Below are 19520 nucleotides of genomic sequence, written 5' to 3'. Positions count from 1 at the left end.
AATGGAAATATTATCCTGAGGTTTGCAATGTGAATTGAAGGAACTTTCTTTTCTGTGATACGTTCCTAGTTTGTGGTAGTGATGAGCGACTAAGTATAATTTCATTTTTAGCTCAAATTTTGTGGATTTGGACAAATTTTTTTCACTCATTTTTCATGTTCATCTGAAGTTCAGGCATATCCATATTTCCAATAAACTGTACAGTAGGACAATAACGGAAATGCTAATACAAGTTAAACTGTTGGATGAGTGAATGTGAGTTTTATTTAAATTTGCCAATAGTTGGTGTTGCCACCTCATGCTATTATATCATGAAACTTGTGATATTTGATGGTTGTCTTGAAGTCCTAGTTGGTAGAAGGATGTGATTAGGAGAGTATCTTTAGTTTGTTTGTTTTTTAAAAATAAGCTTATTATCCTCATGGTTGCAGAGAAAAGCTGGAATATATGACCCAAGTACAGCTTAAAAAGCTCAGAAACTGGGAAGCAAAGAAAAAGAACTTAACTTTTTTTTTTTTTTTCAAACTCTCATGACTTTTTTGGGGCCTGACACATGATTTTTGGATGGCGATTCTGATTCCTTACCCCAGCATACATTTATCAGGCACGTTACTCATCTCTAGTTTTCAGTCTTGTCAGATGTCACGTACTGTGAAAGTGAGATGCTTCAACCTGGTGAAGTCTGAATTCAGGGACTTGAGCTTTATCAATTTTTTAAAGGGCCTGAAAAAGTTTGAGGCTGCTGTACCTGAACATGACTCTGTACTTTGCTTTAGCCTCACAATTAGTATATCTCAGTCCTATGCACTGGTAGAGAATCCAATTTTTAAAATTTATTTCTACATGTTATACCTGAACATCAGCTGAACCAGCTAAATAGCATCCAATTATATATAGTTGTGTTATGTGGTCAATCAATAGTTCAGTTCTAGTTGCGGTTTCCTCCATTTATAGTTAATTTCCTACTTTGCATCCTTTTTAGAGGGTTTCAGAATGGATCTTCACACTCCTCCCATCCTCCTCCACAGGATAATTTTTTTCAAATATTAATGATGATTATTTATTAAAAAATTGTGTCAGTGGTTTTAATAGTGGTTTTGCAGGGAACTGTTCTCTATCAGAGACTCCAATAAATGGGATCGAGAGAGTACGTGGTTTTCCTCTGACTCCCCTGTTGAGTTCTTAGCTGTGTTTATACAGATTATCGTGGAGGCAATTTTTTTATCCAGTCTAAAGATCTTTCTTCTATCAGTACTTCTCAAATGTCATATTGTTTGTTGGCAGTTCAGAAAGAGCATTTATGGGTCACTGGATGTAGTGCCTTTTGTCAGCCAGTGTTCCTTTAAATACCAAAGTTAGGGGAGCAAGGCAGGGATGTTTTCTGCCTGGTTTAGCAACCAGTTATTTTGGCATGGCTAATTTAAACATTTAAATACACCCTTCTACTTGAAGGGCAGCTGCTTGCTTTTGCCTCTGCCTCCTTGCAATCTGGTAAGGGTGGTGGAGTAGAGAGACCAGGGTCTCTTCTGAGACTCTGCTTCTCAGCTTTCTGACTTCCCTTGTAAGGTAACTCCAATGTTTGCCTGCAGTAAGAGATTCACTTACTGTTCACAAAATACTGTGAGTTTGGAACCTAGCTGAGGGACTGAAATAATTTTTAACTTGAGGCTCCAATCAGGACCTTTGCTCTGACTGAGATGCATGTTCTCAAACAGAAAGACATGCAGTAAGTGGACCAGCTTTACCATGATGCATCTGAATCAATCACTAAGGATCAGAGTCTTCCCTGATTTCTACCCTGCACAATCCCATTAGCTACAATAAGACTGTACAGGGCTTGGTCTGAGTTCTGCAGCGCTAATCAACTAGAAACAGATACCTTGGCTTTCACGTCTGCATATATTAGGCTTTATACCCTTAAAATGGTTTCACAGGTGTCCCTATACTTGACAGGAACTATGCATGCCTAGAGTCATTCATAGGCCTTTCCACTAGACTGTCTCTAAGCCTGTTGTATTTGTCCAATCTAGATTCTCAAATGAGCTTACTAAAGGAGCTCTAAAGATAGGATGGGCCAAATTCTGCTCTTAGCTTGCAGTGGGAATTGCACTGGAGTAAATGTGCTCAGAAATTGGCCTGTTATACTTATGAACCTCATAAACTTACCAGGAATGTCAGTAAACTCCCTTCTTTACAGCACAGCCCCCAGATCCTCCAAGCCAATGAGCTGTTTTGTTACCCTCTCTAGTTATGTTAGCTCAGCTTAATGTTAGGGACCTGATCCTGCAATCCCTAAGGCATGCAAGAATTCCCATTGCAGTCAAGTTCTTTGGTACTGGCACATCCTCATAGTTTTTTGGTTTGTAGAGCAGCATGAATATTTATGGCCTTGAATAATAAATAAGCTGTGAAGATCTCAATCTAAATAAACATCAAGGTTATAAAGTTGGTCATTTATGTATTATACATGTAAATACATATTCCCAAACAAATACCAGACTACTGCCCACCCATTCTGCCACCTTTACTCACGGGGCCTAGCACGTTGTATCTCATTGACTTCAGTGGGACTGCTGGAGGAATAAGATACTATTACTTAGGGCCCTTATTCACATATAGGAGACATCATAGTTAAAAAGAACTGGGTCCAAACTGAGTTCTGATTCACAGTTTACAATGGGATTGAATGGGCTGTGCTGGTAAAATGAAATGTAGGTTAGGGGAGGGCAAAAAGTGCAACTCTGTGTTGTTAACTTCTAAATGAACATTTTGTCTTCAACAAAGAAATTCAAGACAAATACTAAAAATATAAGCACAATATCCTTTGGGGGGAATTTTCCTTCCTGCACGCTGGTTTACAAAAATTGCTTTGTATTGCTTATGTGACCTTCCTTCTATTTTTAATGAAGTAGAAAGAGAAACATTGATTAAAATCTTTTATACAATAGCATGTGTGGGGAACTTTGCTAGTTCAAGGAGGAACAGCCGACTTCTGTATTTAAATTAGTGAACTATCAGCAGCTTTGTTGTTGGTTCCCCCCATCCCCCCTCACGCTCTCATAGAGCCAAGCTTAAGGGCACAACAAAAAACAGTTTGATCTCTCTCACTCTGTAAACCTTTCAAATATATAATGCTTTGTCCGTCTTACATTCAGTGGCAAATAAGGTTTTTTTTCTCCATTAGAGGTATATTATTTCCTTTGATTTAGGCCCACAACACTTATAATCATGTATAGGAGAGGAACAGAGTGGCTTAGGGGATTGACAATAGATTATTATTATTCATACTATTTGTATTACAGTGGTGTCTTGAGGCTCCAATCAAAATTAGAGCCCCATTGTGCCAAGCACTGTACCAATAGAGAGAGAGAGAGAGAGAGAGAGAGAGAGAGTCCCTGCCCCAAAGAACGTAGTCTAAATAGACAAGCCTGACAAAAGGTGGAGGAGCAATAGAGGCACTGAGAGAGGAAGTGACTTACCTGAGGTCAGACACCAGTGCCTAGATCTGAGCCAGGACCAGTGCCTAGATCTCCCAAGTCCCCTGTGCCCTATCCACTGGCCCATACTGGCATCCCTTGTTTAGGACTCCGGTTTTCATTGGGCCAAGGTTGGACGTGACAAACCATGAAGCAGCTGGGTTTGCTTGTGTCTGGCCATATCAGCAAACAGCACCATGATCACTCTTTGCAGTTGATCAGTCAGGAGTCAATGCAGGCGACAATGTCATGATACAATTATTATTGTGGTTTACGCTGTTCTCGCTAATGTGTGCATTCAGGGTTTGGGCTGTGGCTTTTGCATAGGTGCCACAAATTATTTGTTGATGGGTACATTCAATAAATTGAAAAACAAATAAAATATTCCAGTATATGAAGTGACAATAAATGAAATGGATCTGTCACATATTTTAGGTAGAGCTTATACAAAATCTTTTGGCTTATCCTAGGGCCAAATTGTGACTGGTACTTGCATGGGTGGATGATGCAAGGAGCTTCCCTAGCAAAGCATCACACAAAAGGGGCAGGGAAAACTGCATCTCCTGAGCCCAGGAATGTGGAGGAACGGCTGCCTCCCACAGGGGCAGGCATGGAGATGTGGCCATGAGCAAAAAGGAGATATGGCCCGTCCTCCTTCCTGGCATGTGGAGTAAGCTGGGTGCACAGGGGTGGCAGGAAGCTGGCTGTACCAGCATAAAGGTGTACAGCTGGCACATTTCCCCAGCCAATACACCCGAACTCCCTTCTCCCCCGAACCCCACCAGCCCAGATACCCACACCTCAGATGTGGGGGCCCCGCCGGCCCAGAAAGTTCCCCGCTTTGCCCAGACAGCTACCCACCTTCCCTGCTCCGTACCTCAGGAATCCAGAGGGAGAAACAGCCTGATGCTTGGTCCCAAGCTTGCACGGGGTTTCCTGCACACCGCTGCCCTGTCCTTCCCTCAGGGCATGCTGAGAACTCTAGCTCCTTCCCCCTCCCCCCAGCAGTGTCTTCTATGTGCGAACTGGACTCTGCCGGGTCCATCAGCCCTTAGGGGGTGGCTAGGAGTATTGCAGCTCATTTCTGTGGGGGAAAGGAAATTCTGCATGCACAACATTAATTTCTGCAAAATTCGGCATTGCACAGTGGCGCAGGATTCCCCCAGGAGTAATTTTCAAATGAGGGGTCTAAGGAAATTCAGCATCAACTCTTATTGAAAATCCCAATCTTAAGCAAAAACTGTTTTTTATTTGTCTTAAATGGCCCCTTTTACTGGCATTGCTGAATGGCTGTAGTGAATGAAGTACCACTGTGCACCCTTGATCATTGCCGACGGCAGCTCAAACTACTACTATCCATGGTGTGTTACTTCTGATACTAAATACAGCAGATTTTAAGACTATTGGGCACTTTTTTCACCAGTTCTATTTTTTTTGTTTGCTTTGAAAAGAGCGCGTGGGAGGCCTTACACACATCCAATGTAAAAGTGTGTATGCCAGGTTGGGAATTCCTGAGAATAAACTGAGCTTGTCAAGGTAAATTTTTACAAGTTTTATTGTAAAAAAAAAAATCCTCAGAAAAAGAGCATTTACGAGTACAATAATTTATAGATAGCTTTTGTGGCTCATAGACCAAGTGTTAATGCAAATACACTGTGTCATCGTTACTATATAATACATCAAAGTAAACACAAATTTATTTCAAATGTCACAAACTGTTACTGTGTCGGTACAAATCGCTCTCTACTAAAGTTGATGTATTAAAAATAATGTATATTTATTTTATAAATAAATAAGGGAAAAAGTCACATGTATAGTAATTACAACCAGGAGGCTTTTTGAGCTGAAAATGACCATTTTACATGGTTTGTGTGCCGCTGCTTAAAATGACAATCTGCCTTGAGACACACTAGAAATCTTCTTCATCTTTGTATGTGTGGATGGGGGCAGGGTATTCACTATATGGACCAGAGGTCCTGGGTGTTACAGGACTAACTAGATCACAGAAGTTAAAATGTGAGTTGAATGAGCTAAGGGTGGGAAACCAGCCTAAGTGAAAAAACAGCCAAAGTCCTCTGAGGTGTACAATGGATCTGTGATCTTTATATGGGTTTGTCTGTACAATGAATTCACTCACAATCCCTGATTTACAGAGAGAGACTTTTTTCTGGAGTTAAAAGAGATTGATTATAATGTCAACGGTGGGACAAAATGTGCAACTGGGAGTGCTTTCTTGAGGCAAAGAGAAAAAAATGCAACATTGGAAATATCCAATGAGCAACAGTGGTGGGTTTAATTTAGGCGACATTATTTTGCTCAAGCTGTGCTGTACCTTCTCTCCAGCTGCCTCACAAGGACGCATGGCAGCCTGTCCTTGAGCTCATCTCACACGCTGCAAATTAAAGTCATGGTCGCAAAGAAGTCTTGGCATTACTTTTCATTTTCATACCTGTGTGCTGTCGTGGCTGCAGCAGTGTGAATTTCCCAAGAGCTTTGTGATGCTATTTCTAGACTTGTGTTTAATGGCAAACTTAATGGACACTTTGAAAGCCAGGATGAAGAATGAACCCACACGGGCAAATGGCAGTAAGATCGAGTGCTTCAAAGACGTTGCTTTGGCAAGCAGTCAAATGCGGTTCTATTAAAATGCAAATTAGTGTTCAAAATGAACCTATTGCCTTCTGCCCTCTGTGATTTGAACCTTGGCTACCAGAGAAATTCAGGCTGAGATTTTTCAAAGCCAACTAATAGATTTAGCCACACATTCATGTCAGTCCCCTACTTGGTTTTGAAAATCTCAAGCCAGAGCTCCCTCACATTATATGCACTATTGACCATCAGGTTATTGCATAAGTCCTATTTATTTAATCTTTGATGGTGAATAAGGGTCAGTTGATTGCTGGAAGTGGATAAACTTCTTGCCTTGGTGGGAGTCTCATTAGTTTATTTGTTATCAATTAGGTATTCTGTTTCCATATGCCCCCCAGAGACCCTGATGCACACACCTCCAAAATATGAAAGTAAAAAAGAAAAACCCATGGGAAACAACTCATTCTGTTCCTCTTACTCCCATGTTATGGTCCTGCCCCCCTCCCTTCTGAGGTTGAGTGCTGCTCCCCGCCTTGTCTTTCTTTGTTCTCAACTTTTCCATATAGCTTGGGCAGCTCTCCAACTGGAGAGAAGGGAAAGGACTGCCTGGAGGCAATATAGTTTAGCACTGCATCTCCCAATGCCTTTGCCTCCTTGTTTGTCAGTACCATAATACCAAATAATCTGAATGCCTGATGGAAAATGAGAACACATTTTGAATTACAGAAATATAATAACCCTCAAATATATCAATGTTTATTAATTATTTCGGACACTGTGCATGTAACACCAAAGCAAGCGATTCTCTTTCTTTCTAAGGGACAAATGGTCTGTATTTTTAAAACAAATGTCTCCCACCCAGTTTTTTATTAGATTTTGCAGGACAATGAAGGTGTTTTCAAGTTAGAGTAAATCAGTTTTACTGAGTTACAAGGTGGGTTGAAGCACATGTTCTATATGGAAACTGTGTGTAATTAAATAGCATCACTAGACTCAGTGTTGTATTACACGTATTTCTTTTTGAGTTGTCCATTCCACAGAAGACTATTTGGCCTTCTAGTCCAGCAGTCTACCTTTAATAGTGATCAATTCCTTGTGCTTTAATAAGATAGCACTACAGTGCTCCTGATGTGTAGCAGCAAACACCTAAGGAAGATGGGGAAGAAAAAGGGTGAAGTTATACTGTGGTGTTGCAGTGAGATACTGAACCCTCTAGAAATTTTGGGCATGTTTTCTGATGAATGGGCTTGAGCCAAAGCCCAGTGAAGCGAAGGATAAGCCTTGCATCAACTTCAATAGGCTTTGCATCAGGCTCTATATTATGATGAAAGAATGTGTTTTTTTCAGTTGCTATTTTCTTTATTTATTATTTTAAAAATTCTGCTTCTGTGGAGATGGGAAACTCTTGGGACATCTATCGCTGAAAACTCATTCTGGTTCGGCAGTGAAGGCAACAATAAGATATTAACAAAAACACATTTAAGAAATGGAAACAGAGAGGACATAGATAGAAATCCATATAAATTAGAAGCTACGGATTGTAGAAAATTGTTAAGAGAAGTGAACGATATCAAGGAAAAATACACTGCTGGAAGGGCTAAGGACAATACAAAGGAGTTTTAAACTGCATTAGGAACAAAAGAAATTTTGCTATTGGTATAGGCCCTTAGCTCAGTGGAAATAGTAACATTGTTAATAATGATGAAAAAAAGGCAGAAGAGTTAACCAAGTATTTCTGTTCTGTATTGGAAAGAAGCAGGATGGTCTACTTGTATCACACAAGGATGATTAATTCCTTTGCAGTACAAATATAATCTAGGTGGATGTTAAACAACATTTATGAGGGATAAACATTTCTATATCAGCTAACTAGCTCTCAAACAGTTACCGAAGGAGATCTCTAGGCCCCTAGTGTTAAATTTTAATAAACCTTAGAATACTGGATAAATTCAAGAAGATGGGAAGAGTGCTGATGTAGTGCCAATATTGAAAAAGGGGAAGCAGGATGATGCCTGTCATCAATCCTGGGCAAAAAATTGAAAAGCTAATACAGGGTTCAATTAATAAAGAATTAAAGGATAGGAATATAATTAATGCTGGTCAACTTGGTTTTTGGAAAATAGTTTACTTTTCAAAAGACCTAATTTCATTTTTTGAACAGATTACATTTGGTTGATAAACATAATGCTGTAGATATAATATATTTTGCCTTTTTAAAGACATGTAATGTAGTAGGGCATGACATTCTGAATAAAAAATTAGCACTCGACAATACCAGTAAAGCACATGTTAAATGGATTACATATTGGGTAACTGACATCTCAAAAAGCAGTGGTCATTTGAGTCCTCGTCTAAAGGAATTGTTTCTAGGCACCACCATTGGGATTGGTAGCAGGCCCAATTCTATTCAACGTTTTCATCAATGATCTGGAAGTAAATATAAAATCACTGCTGATTAAAATTTGTGGCTAATACAAAGATTAGCAGAGTGGTAAATAATTATGAAGATGGTGTCATACCAAGTGAGCCAGATCATGCTGTAAGATGGTCCCATTAAAATAAAATGTGTTTTAATACACCAAATATAAAGTTATGCATCTAGGAACAAGGAACCATGTAGGCCATACCTACAGAATGGGAGACTGTATCTTGACTCTGAAAAGGATTTAGGGGGACAATGTGACCCTGTGGCAAAGAGGGCTAATCTGATTTTTAGATGCATAAATAGGGGCGTAATGAGTAGGAGCAAGGAGCTTGATATTTACCTCTGTATCTGGCATCGGTGAGACTGATATTAGAATACTGCGTAGAGCACTGGTGTCCACATCTCAAAAAGGATATTCACCAATGGGAGGCGGTGCAGAAGAGAGTCACAGAAATGATTCAAGGGCTGGAGATTTGAGCCTTTTAAGCAGCTCAATCGGTTTACTTTGTCAGAAAAAAATATTGCGTGGTGACGTGATTGCACAGTATAAGTGCCTTCATGGGGGAGAAAATACTGAGGAAAGGCACAACAACCAGGAAAGGTTAGGCTGAGCCAGACACATTCAAATTACTCGCAGATTTATTTATTTTTAACAGTGAGGGTGATGACCCATTGGAATAAACTACCAAGGGACCTCTTGGATTTTCCATCTCTTTGCATCATCACATCAAGACCATATTCCTTTCTAGATGATATGCTTTAGCCAAACCCAAGTTATTGGGTTCAGTAGCGGAGTAACAGGGTGACATTTAATGGCTGTGCTACACAGGAGGTCAAGCTAGCTGATCTAATGGTACCTTCTGGTCTTAAATTTATAAATCTTGTAACACCATGAAAGACAAAGTTGAGACTTACCCGCCATATGGTGAACTGACCAAAAAGTAGCACCATTAGAATTCAAATGGTGATAGGCAAAAGGTAATCAGTTATCGCAGGGATGTGCATGTTTGAAATGAAGGTGGTTGTTGAACCCTGTAATGTGAAGACACTGTCTTTGACGCTATGTAACATAAGCTATAGGCCTGAATCAGTGCCCCACTTCTAAACTCATGTGTGAAGGCTCAATGTGAACTTTTACAAACTTCACAGTGTTCAGATCTATGTATAAATTCAAGCTCTGAACTCCAATCTGAACTCGGAGCTGGTGTTTGAAGCCATCTTCACATAAAATGCATATAGTCTGAAAGTGGTAGATGCCAGAGAAGTAAATTTAAAATAAACCCGTAGGAGAATCCTGATTGACGGGTTTGGAGCTTCCTAATAAAAAGGGTGAGATGGAGGGAATAAGAGGGTATAAAATACTATGCCTCTCGCTCTTAAATGCTATGCCCACTTGTCATAAAGATGGTCAGACCATAAAAATATTATCTGTACATACACAGACACTTTATAAAATTTCTTTAAGCTATCTGCCAGTTATGTTTTGTCTTTCTGAATAAAATGAATATCTGCAATATGTTACTCGCAGATAGAGTCTCAATTCTACACTTTAGGTACCTTTCAAAGGCACCATAGTGCATTCATTACAAATGATCGGTTACTTTTCATTTGCCTGGACAAATGGGAGAGTATTTGACTTACAGTCCCCCCCCAGCTCCTCTTGTTTTAAGTTTCAGAGTAGCTAGAAACTGCACAGCTGTAGTATATGGATGGGTAGCCACTGGGGGTTCAGACAGTGATATGGGCATGAATAGACATGAAGTTCAGACTACAGGGATGGAACCCTGTGGTAATCCAGAAACATTCATTTGAATCGCACTTCTGAAAATGCCAGTGCTCTAACCTTTGTAAATCTTGCCCATGTGCTCAGGGTTTGGCTGATTGCCATGTTTGGGGTCGGGAGGGAGTTTTCCTCCAGGGCAGATTGGAGAGGCCCTGGAGGTTTTTTTGCCTTCCTCTGTAGCATGGGGCATGGTTGACTGGAGGGAGGCTTCTCTGCTCCTTGAAGTTTTGAACCATGATTTTTAACCTTTAAGCTCTAACCTTTGTAAACTTGGAGTGGCTTGTTTGACTAAGTAAGTGCTCTTTTTGATTGCTATAGTCATGTGGTTTCCTGGCCTCTTTTGTGTTTATGGGCTTTATCCGATGGTTTCAGGCAATTGTCAAAGACATACTATGTAATGAGAGAGGTTCTATTGTAGGGGCAGGATTTTAGAATTGCACTATAAGAATTAATGTATAATTTGATTTCATCCTGCTAGCCACCCCATTTGAATAGCAGAAAGGAATGACTCTCTGGGACTATGAGATTTTGTTTTTCCATATGCATTACAAATTGGGCTTTCTTTGTTTTAAGGTTTAGTTAGTAAGAGACAGGATTCTGTATTGTGTCTATGTTAAGTACATTAGAGGAACATTGAAGGCCTGGATCTCAATGTAAATTGTCTTGGTTATTGATTGTAAAACTTAGCAAACTTAATTTGCAATGCCTTTTTGCTCGATATTAAATACTACTATTTGTATTCTCAAAGTCTCTGTAAAAGACTGTTTGTGTGAATGAGGAATGCATGCATCATGAAAAGATAAGGTGTGAAGGCCATTGTTAACCAGACGGTCAAGAAAGGAGGAGCGAAGACTCTTATCGAGATTTGTTGATGCCAAAGAACCATCAACACATATCCATGATTGAGGAAGGGCAAATTGACAACCCTGAGGTGAAGGCTCGCACCCCTAAAAACAATTGATTAAATTGAAACCAGGACAGGATGACCCTCTCAGAGGTGTTTTGGAACGTTAACACCAATCAAGGAGTAACTGGTCAGAAACTGACACTTCAACAGAGAAAAAGGACTATAAGAACAGGATGCTTTGCCCTGGGACTTTGGGTTCGTCTTGCCACATTCCAGGAGCATCAGATTGCGACCGACAGAGCCCTGCTCCCCATCTGGCTGGCCACTAGATTGATCCAGACTCTAGACTGGTAACTATAAACATCAATTGGCAGGATTGTGTGTGTGAGATTGACAAGTATATGCTAAGTGTTGTATTCTCAATAAATGCGGCGTGCTGCCTTCTTCCCTATAAAGATCCCATGTGCTTCTTATAACAATATGCTGAAGTTAATAATTAAGCTAGCTTCAAGGCAGTGGCAGTCTGTGTGACAGAATTATCACAGTGAGAGTAATTTTTTTAATAGCATTTTGAGCTGTTTTGAAAATAGAAAATAAATTTGCAAACTTTTTATGCAAATATATTTTTTTCTGTTTTCCAGTATTGTCAACCCAAACATTCAAAAATCACGTGTCAGCCCGCACTCAATGCCAAATCCTGAGATGGGCTTAAAAATCAGTTTTTTTAAAAAAAGCCACTTTGAGGAATTTAGTATTTGCCTTTAGGGTGTACTCAGGGTCAAGTTTTCAAGATCTTCTCTGCAACCAGGAGGGCTAGAAACTTACTTTTTGTTTTAAATGAAAGCTGAGCTTCATCACTGGTTTCAATTAGCCTGGGCTTTAAAGAATCAAATGTCCGGGTCTTGTACAAAAAATCACACGAGTCATTAACACTGGTGTTTGGAAGAAATTTTGAAAAATTTCCAGCTCGGTTGACTGGGGTTTGCCCTTTCTGGGAATTGCATTTCTGTGAACAGGGTGCAACTGATGCTTGGATAGGGCAGCAGTGTAGCCTTTGATATATCTGGCAGCGATCCATAGGTATGGCTAAGGAAATAACCTGCACCTGCACTGACATGTAAGGTCTACCTATTTTGAGCAGGTGAAGATGGGATTTTAATATTTCAGACCTCTATCAAAAAATATATCAGACTGTTTTGCACCGATTTCTTTTGACTCACAAGCGCTAGCGAGTAGACGATGACTGTAACATAGTAAAAAACTGCATACGCTTTATTTAGACGGCTCATTCATTTGCAAGGCTGTCCTTCAGTGGAATAAACAAAAGCTCAGGCCATTCCCTTCAACTGGCAACAGTTTTCTAGTGCAATCTCCAAAGATGTAACACCATCTTGATTTCTTAGGCACAGGTAGGGCTTCAGAGAAGTCCCCCTCTTTTATTTTGGATTTTGCCTTTTTCCTACAAAATGTAAACGTGTACAAAATTCACCAATAGGCCAGATTTCAGCCTCTTCTTCCCTAATCCCTGATCTCTCTCTATTTTTTTAAACAAAATCCTGATGTTAAAAAATGTTGTTGCAAACAATCAAAGTCTCCACTGGCCTTTCCTTTCCCTGTGGCTTTGTTACAATCCATTGCATAGGAAATAATGTTTAGTTGCAGCATTGGGTTATTTAAGCCAACATTTTTCTTTTTAGGCATCCATATCATGCTCACTACTGTAATAGCTGAGCACCATATAATTGCTTAAAGAAAGGCACAGGTTCTTCTTTCCCCGGCTGCAGAGATTTTTTAATGGTTTTGTTTTTGTCCGGTCCTGGGTCAGAATGCTAAATGTCCCCGTACCCAGGGGACCGGGTTAGGCAATGAAGCTACTGGATGGCATGATAATTGTGGCTGACTAAGACAAGTATGATGCAGAGGTGTTGTGTAGTGTGTGCATCCCAGAATAAGTAGTTTGAGCAGCAGCATCAGGCTATAGTGACGTAGGAGCGGGATGATGCAATTCAGACAGGATAGCCCCTGGCATTATCTATTTAGGAGGCTACTAGAAGTACACCAAGACACAGGTTGAGGGGAGAAAGGGACAGTGTATTAAGAGGGGTAGGCTGCATTGTGTTTGGGGTGGGGCAGGGGAATACAGGTTGGTAGTTAGGATGAAGAATAAACTCTTAGGAAGTAGTAGCATTAGCAGAGGGGGTGACTTTAAAATTGATCTCTGGCCTGTTTTCTATAGCTTAAAGGGCTTTGCTGCTTCTGAAAGAGAGAGAGTGTCCCTTTTGCAAAACAGCGAGTCAGGAAATGCAGTAGCTTTCAGATCAGAAATAGGGTGGGATTAGTAATCCCATCTGGAAATCAGCCACCACCTACTTGCCTTTATCAGATGTTGTGTAAGCAAGGCAAGTGGAATTTGGCCCTAACTTTCACAATATAACAGGCAAACTATGGGGGTATAAAGTGGCATGTTCTTAGATACACAGTCCATTTAGGCCAACTTCTGACTGGCTCTGGCTGCTCTCATGTTGACATGAGAAGTCAATAAAAGTCACACACGGAATTTGGCTGTGTGGAAACTTACTAATCAGGAAGACTTGTCCAGTCCAATGGAGAGAAAGCTAAATGAACAGAAAGCAACTGTATTCAGATAAACATATGGATATTTTTCTCATTTAAAATCATGACAGGTATGAGACAGAGGGACACCATGGAAGAGACAGAACATTTCTTTACTCCATCAAGCTGCACCCTTATTGGCTAACCATGTTCTCATATAAATGTCACCATGTACATCTGCCCAACCTCCTCCCTTCTATCTTGTTAACCCCTTGTAAGATCATGTCTGATATTAGCATGCGAGCTCATTAAGGAACACAACTCATGGTCTTTTTACCTGTATCGTGAGACACTCAGCAGACTTTTGAGCACTGTAAGAAATAATAATAATGATATAAAGAAGATGGAGCATTCCAATTTAGATTTACTGCTCAGTGACCCAAACTGCCAGGTCAAGATTTTCCAACACCCGCATTTCTATTAAAAGGAAATTTCTGACTCGGTTTAGTGAACAGACATGAAAGTCTCCTGCCGCAACATTTTCACTGTTACCCGTAACAAATTGCAAATGTGCACCCATCCTAAATTTGAGGAATGTCCAAGGATATTTAGTTGATTTATGCGGTGCGGAGGTTAAAAAACTCAGTAATAACAGGTGATTCACAGTTTCTGGTTCTGAATCTTTGTACTCATCCTCTTTTTTTAGCTTGTACTGTTTCAAAACCAGCTATATGCCCAAGTCTTGGACTGAATAGCTAGCACTGCTAAATAAGAGGCCTTCCATATTTAGAAAATGAAAAAGAAAGGGGAAAAATTACTGATTAGATCAGCAATGGTATTTCTTTTGTATTACCATTTAATCTAAGCAGTGAATGATCAGGGACTAGATTCTTACTGAAATCAGTGACTATTGTCTGTGATCCTAGTGTCCATCAAATAGACGCCTAAGTGATAGATCAGCATATTAAAGTAACTAATTATTTGCTAATCCAATTTAAATTCATTTCAATTAATCATTGTGATTAGTAATTCATTAGCCAGGAAAAATGTGAAGTGATGAAGCAATTGCTACTTACATATCAAAGAAATGAAAAAGAAACTGCAATCAAGGAGATTTAATATGCTTGCAATCAAAGGCAAACACAAGTTAAACCTTTTTGGTACAGAGAAAAGGGTGAGCGTTGTGGCATAAGAAAACAAATCCAGAATAACAAATGTGTGCAGCACTTTAATGTTAGATTGACCATGAGTGGAACTGTTCACAAGTAGCGTGGACAATCTAAATTGTACTTCATTGTCTAAGTATGCTATAACCATTAGGATAATTTAGAAAACACGTCACCAGAACTTGGGCTGCGGAAGGAAAAATGGGAACATCTTTGGAAGGTTAAAGTGGGAGTTTGAGTGACCTCTAGTCCAATATTTTGAGACAAACAGAAAGATGTGAGGGCTATTATACATCCTTCACAGCCTATTTACACCAGTTGTAAGAATATTTACCTGAACAGATATTTACATTTTTTGAAAATATTCTTAAAAAAGTAATATTTGCTTGATCTATGAGACAATGAACTTCTCTACAAGGAAACTTACAATAGGCATAATAAAATATTCAAGAAGTCATAAAAGATAACACTAGCGCAGTGGTCTGGCCTAATAAAACACGTTTAAGATGACTGCAATGTATGGACACAGCTTTGTTCTAGAAAGGAGTTGTGCATATTTAAAAGTACTTACAAAGTTGATCTCCTCCTTTCCTTACAGGTGTATGTTTCCTCACTAGATGAGTAGAGACTCATGAGCACCATGCATTTCTAAATGAAGGTATGTCCATGTTTTAATGATGGGATAATGTCTTCTAACCTTTATGGCTCATAAGAGAAAATATGTAGGTTTCATCCTATAGATGCTAAAGGGCAATTTAAAGGATTTCATATCTAATGAATTCATAGGATTCATTGCCTTTTTTTCGTCTGTCCAAACAGATTTATACTCATCAGAGAACTATGATGGTTATAAATTACTTGATGTCTATAGCCAGCCTATAAAATGCAACTCCTTCATTAAAAGCTAATGCTTAAAGGAATGTTATCAGTGTTACTCTGTGTCCTTTCAATTTAAAATCCCTTTTTATGAGGAGGGTGACAAACATCTATGTTAGAAAATAGTTACCGCACCTTTAAGTATCTCCGTATATATTCAAAAACTGCTTTCGTATAAACTCTAGGCCATCAAGGTCATGCTAGAGCATAGTTATACTTTCATATAATTCAAAAGACCAGGTGCTATGATGTAACAGATGCTGTCCCTGGAAAAGGGAGTTTGCACTAACATCAAGATTACATTTTCAAAGCAGTGTGTAGAATTTAGCTGCTCATTTCTTACTGTTTTTAATAGTACTTGTCTGGCTTGCACCACTTTGAAAAGTTACCCATAACTACTCTTGTTCTGATTAGTTCATGATGATGAACACTGACAGCTACGAAACAGAACTGGAGAAAAGCTTTTTATTTCTATAAAAGTGCAAATGGATGTTTATTTTTATGGGAAATCAACTTAACTTTCTCACTGCCAGCTGTTGCATTCTGGGGTAATTTATTTGATTTTTACATGAACCTAATTTCTCATAACTAAATGGTAATTGAAGATAAAAAAGTGTAATATAAATGGGAGGAGAAAGGCAACGCAAAAATAATCTTTTCCAGAATCTTTGAAGAGACACATGTAAATTAAGACTACAATTATAATGGGTGAATGGTTTGTTAAAAATGTTACTGAAACTGGTGGAGATGGAGTTGGCTATGTAGCCATTGTTTTATGAAGAACTAAGTCGCTTCAGTGTTGGTAAATTGCTAATGAGGGAAATGAATAATTTCTAGAAATGTTTCTGCCTACATTGAGAACAACCCTGGCTATTATGCTATCTGGCAGGCAGGAAATGATTTTTCACACTATGTCCTATCTGACTTGAGTCACATGGTGCTGAAGGAAGAGTGCTTTATCTCCTGATACGATAGATTCTGCATATCTGACTACCAGTGTTTTGTGGCTTTCAAAGTCACCTTCCCATCCCCAATTTTTCCACTAAGTAGTTTCTCAAATACAATCAGACGATGTTCTTTATACACCCTGCATTCCAATAGCAAAAGAGAGAAAAGAAAAAAAAGATAGTTGATTGTAGATACTTCTGTCATGTTTGGTACTGAAATTATATCAAAGAATTCTTCTAACACCATCCCTCAAAGGAAACTGATCATTTTCCTTTAAATTTATCACCTAGATGTCTGCATTTTGAAAACTGCTTTCTGTGATTTATTTTTCTTATTACAAAGGTCAGTTTAAAATGTGTTTTTACTGCTTACATGTTCAGGCAATGTTAAGGGTTGTATAATCAGGGCCCTACAGTCAGAAGTACAGGTGATTTGTAGTTAGACTGACTGAAAGAAAACTGATGACTTCAACATAACAGAGAGACTCATCAGTACTGAAACTCAGAAGCTGTTTTGTTCTACAGAATCATCCAGTTATGCATCTTATTCAATACCTTGGTAGAGAAATTATTCTCTTTCCAGGTATACATTCTTTTCATAAGCCAAGCCGTAAATCATACTTCCAAAAAATATCCCAACACAACCCAATTTCTATTAGCAGATCATATCTTATACTATAAAACTTGCAAGTAGACCAGTGTTGCACCATGAAGCTTATACAGGTTTTTTTCCCCAGTGAAAAAATATACAATGCTACTGCCTATTTGTTGCAGTGTAAGATCCAGTCAGTACTTGTCTGCTGCAAGCTCTAGTTTTGTGCCCTTTCATACTTCTCCAACCCAGACCACCGTGTTACCCCTCCTGATACCTGAAACCTCACAGTGTAATGTGTTTTGTCTCCCATTAATAACAAACAGTGAATTCTTAGCTGGTGTAATAAGATACTGTCCAAATAATCCACTGTCTTTCATAATTCTGGTGTAGCTGCTCCAGGGCCAGTCTTTGGACATGATAGGGTCCTTTAAATTCTTCAGTACATTCATTTTCCCTGTTGACAGCTCTACAAAAAGCACATCTGTTTGCAAATGTGACGTAGCATATATATAGTACTGATTGCCTTCAGTGAAAGAGGGTTGAAATGCCAGATCAGATACGTGTACATGTGTTTGTAAGTCATAAATCAACTTGATTTCCCCTTGGATGGTTATTGCCTGGACTTTAATCCTGCCACTGTCTTCAGCTGCACTGACCAAATAGCGTCCATCAGGGGAAATATAGGGCGTACCCGATATGTCACTGTTAGGGCCAATCACAGAATCTGTAACACTGTCAATAATGAGCTGGGGAGAGGCTATTATTGATGTATTTTTTTTACACTGGACAAAGAAGTAGCCGCCCAAATGGGTATAGGCCATGCTCTGTGGTTTGCAGCTATAGTTTCTGAAGCTGATAGTCTTGATGTGGGTCACAGTTTCCAGGTCAATTTTGTGAACTGCAGATTTCGATTTGTTAAAGATGAAACCGAACCTGAAATATAAAACATGACACTGCCATCATCTCTGGAGCTGTGACAACATGCTTGAGAGAACACTGAAATCAGCCGAAGTGGCAGACTCCATGCTGTTGATTTCTATTGTGTGTAATAATGTTCGCTTTTCTCTATGAAACTGCTAACATTTTAATTCTTCTGCTATGTGCTAAAAAAAAACCCCTACATTTTTGGTTAACATGTCATTACGAACTAGGGACATGACCCCACGAGCCGTTATACATGCAAGAACTCCTGGCTCTCATGAACAATCCCATCAACCGTGGGAGCAGTGTGCAGGATTGGGTACTTTATGTGTCATGCTTGAGTTACAAATTATTTTGGTGCAATATAGTTCAATGTGTATTTCAGATGTTTTATATCTCCAAATTACAACTACTTAACTAAAACTTATTTTGGACCTAATCCTAAAGAGGGGAGAGGATGCAAAGAAAACTTCAAGGCATCTTTGTGCCCCTTGATTCTGGGCCAGTCCCTTAGCGTAAGTTAGAGCTATCTGAGGGGAGCTCTAATTTACAGTTGCTGCCAATGGCCCCAGGGGACCATTATGGTAGCTGGGGCTGCTGCAGTGCACACAGTCTGTGCCATGCTCCCACACCATCTGCTGGAAGGATGGGTGGCTAAGGAACTTAGCGGTGGATCCCCACTGCAACACCATTGCAGTGGAAATTGGGGGTCTTTGTTTTCAGTTTTGAGAGGACAGAAACTAAAATGAATACTGAATAAAATGTTCTATAAAAGCAACAAGCTGCAATGCAGTTGAGTTTTGTTGACCAGAGAAAAAGGTCAGCAATAGCCAGGCAATGTTTCTACTTAATTTGAAAGGAAGACAGTAGAAACGGCACCTTTTGTGTTCCCTAGGATGCTTGTATTCACTTGTGTGAGTGAAAATGAATTTTACATGGAATATCTTTTTATTCATTCAATACAGAAAGAAGGAAATTAAGTGAGATGTTTGTCTGGTCTTTGAAAGATTAAGATTGCTTTATGAAATGTGACACGAGACTTGTTTTCACACAGTTAAAATATATATTTTGCTTCAATCAGTGGGTTTATTTCTTTAATCTTAAACAGAATGTCAGTGAGACACTCAGCAGTGATTTCACTGCTGAAGAATTAGCCAATGTACTGTATGATCCCTTGAAAATCACTGAGCTTAGCCTTGCGTTTTCCCATTATGCTCAGATCCTTTGGAAACGTCACTTAAAATAGCTGCAGTAAAGATTCACATGGCATTAGCTGTGGAGGAAATAGGAGATGACACCAGTGTTTCTCCTGAATGAGTGCACTTGGACTACTCTTAAAAAA

At 39.3% G+C, this 19520-nt stretch overlaps 1 protein-coding gene across 4 annotated transcripts in view; it reads right to left on the bottom strand.

Annotated features, from left to right (window-relative positions):
* Positions 1 to 12336: 12336 nt before the first annotated feature.
* Positions 12337 to 19520, bottom strand: part of FSTL4 (follistatin like 4) — a 493379-nt gene continuing 486195 nt past the window's right edge. For all 4 annotated transcript variants that reach the window (XM_043490835.1, XM_038414976.2, XM_038414979.2 and 1 more), the window contains one exon: positions 12337 to 18190. In XM_043490835.1, the coding sequence (XP_043346770.1) occupies positions 17488 to 18190 (703 nt within the window). In that variant the 3' untranslated portion in view covers positions 12337 to 17487. The remainder of the gene's footprint in view (positions 18191 to 19520) is intronic.

The sequence above is a fragment of the Dermochelys coriacea genome, chromosome 8 (genome assembly GCF_009764565.3).
Source record: "Dermochelys coriacea isolate rDerCor1 chromosome 8, rDerCor1.pri.v4, whole genome shotgun sequence".
In the NCBI taxonomy this organism is placed as follows: domain Eukaryota; kingdom Metazoa; phylum Chordata; order Testudines; family Dermochelyidae; genus Dermochelys; species Dermochelys coriacea.
Note: the sequence above shows the minus strand (reverse complement) of the source record. Positions and strands in the feature narration are given on the sequence as shown.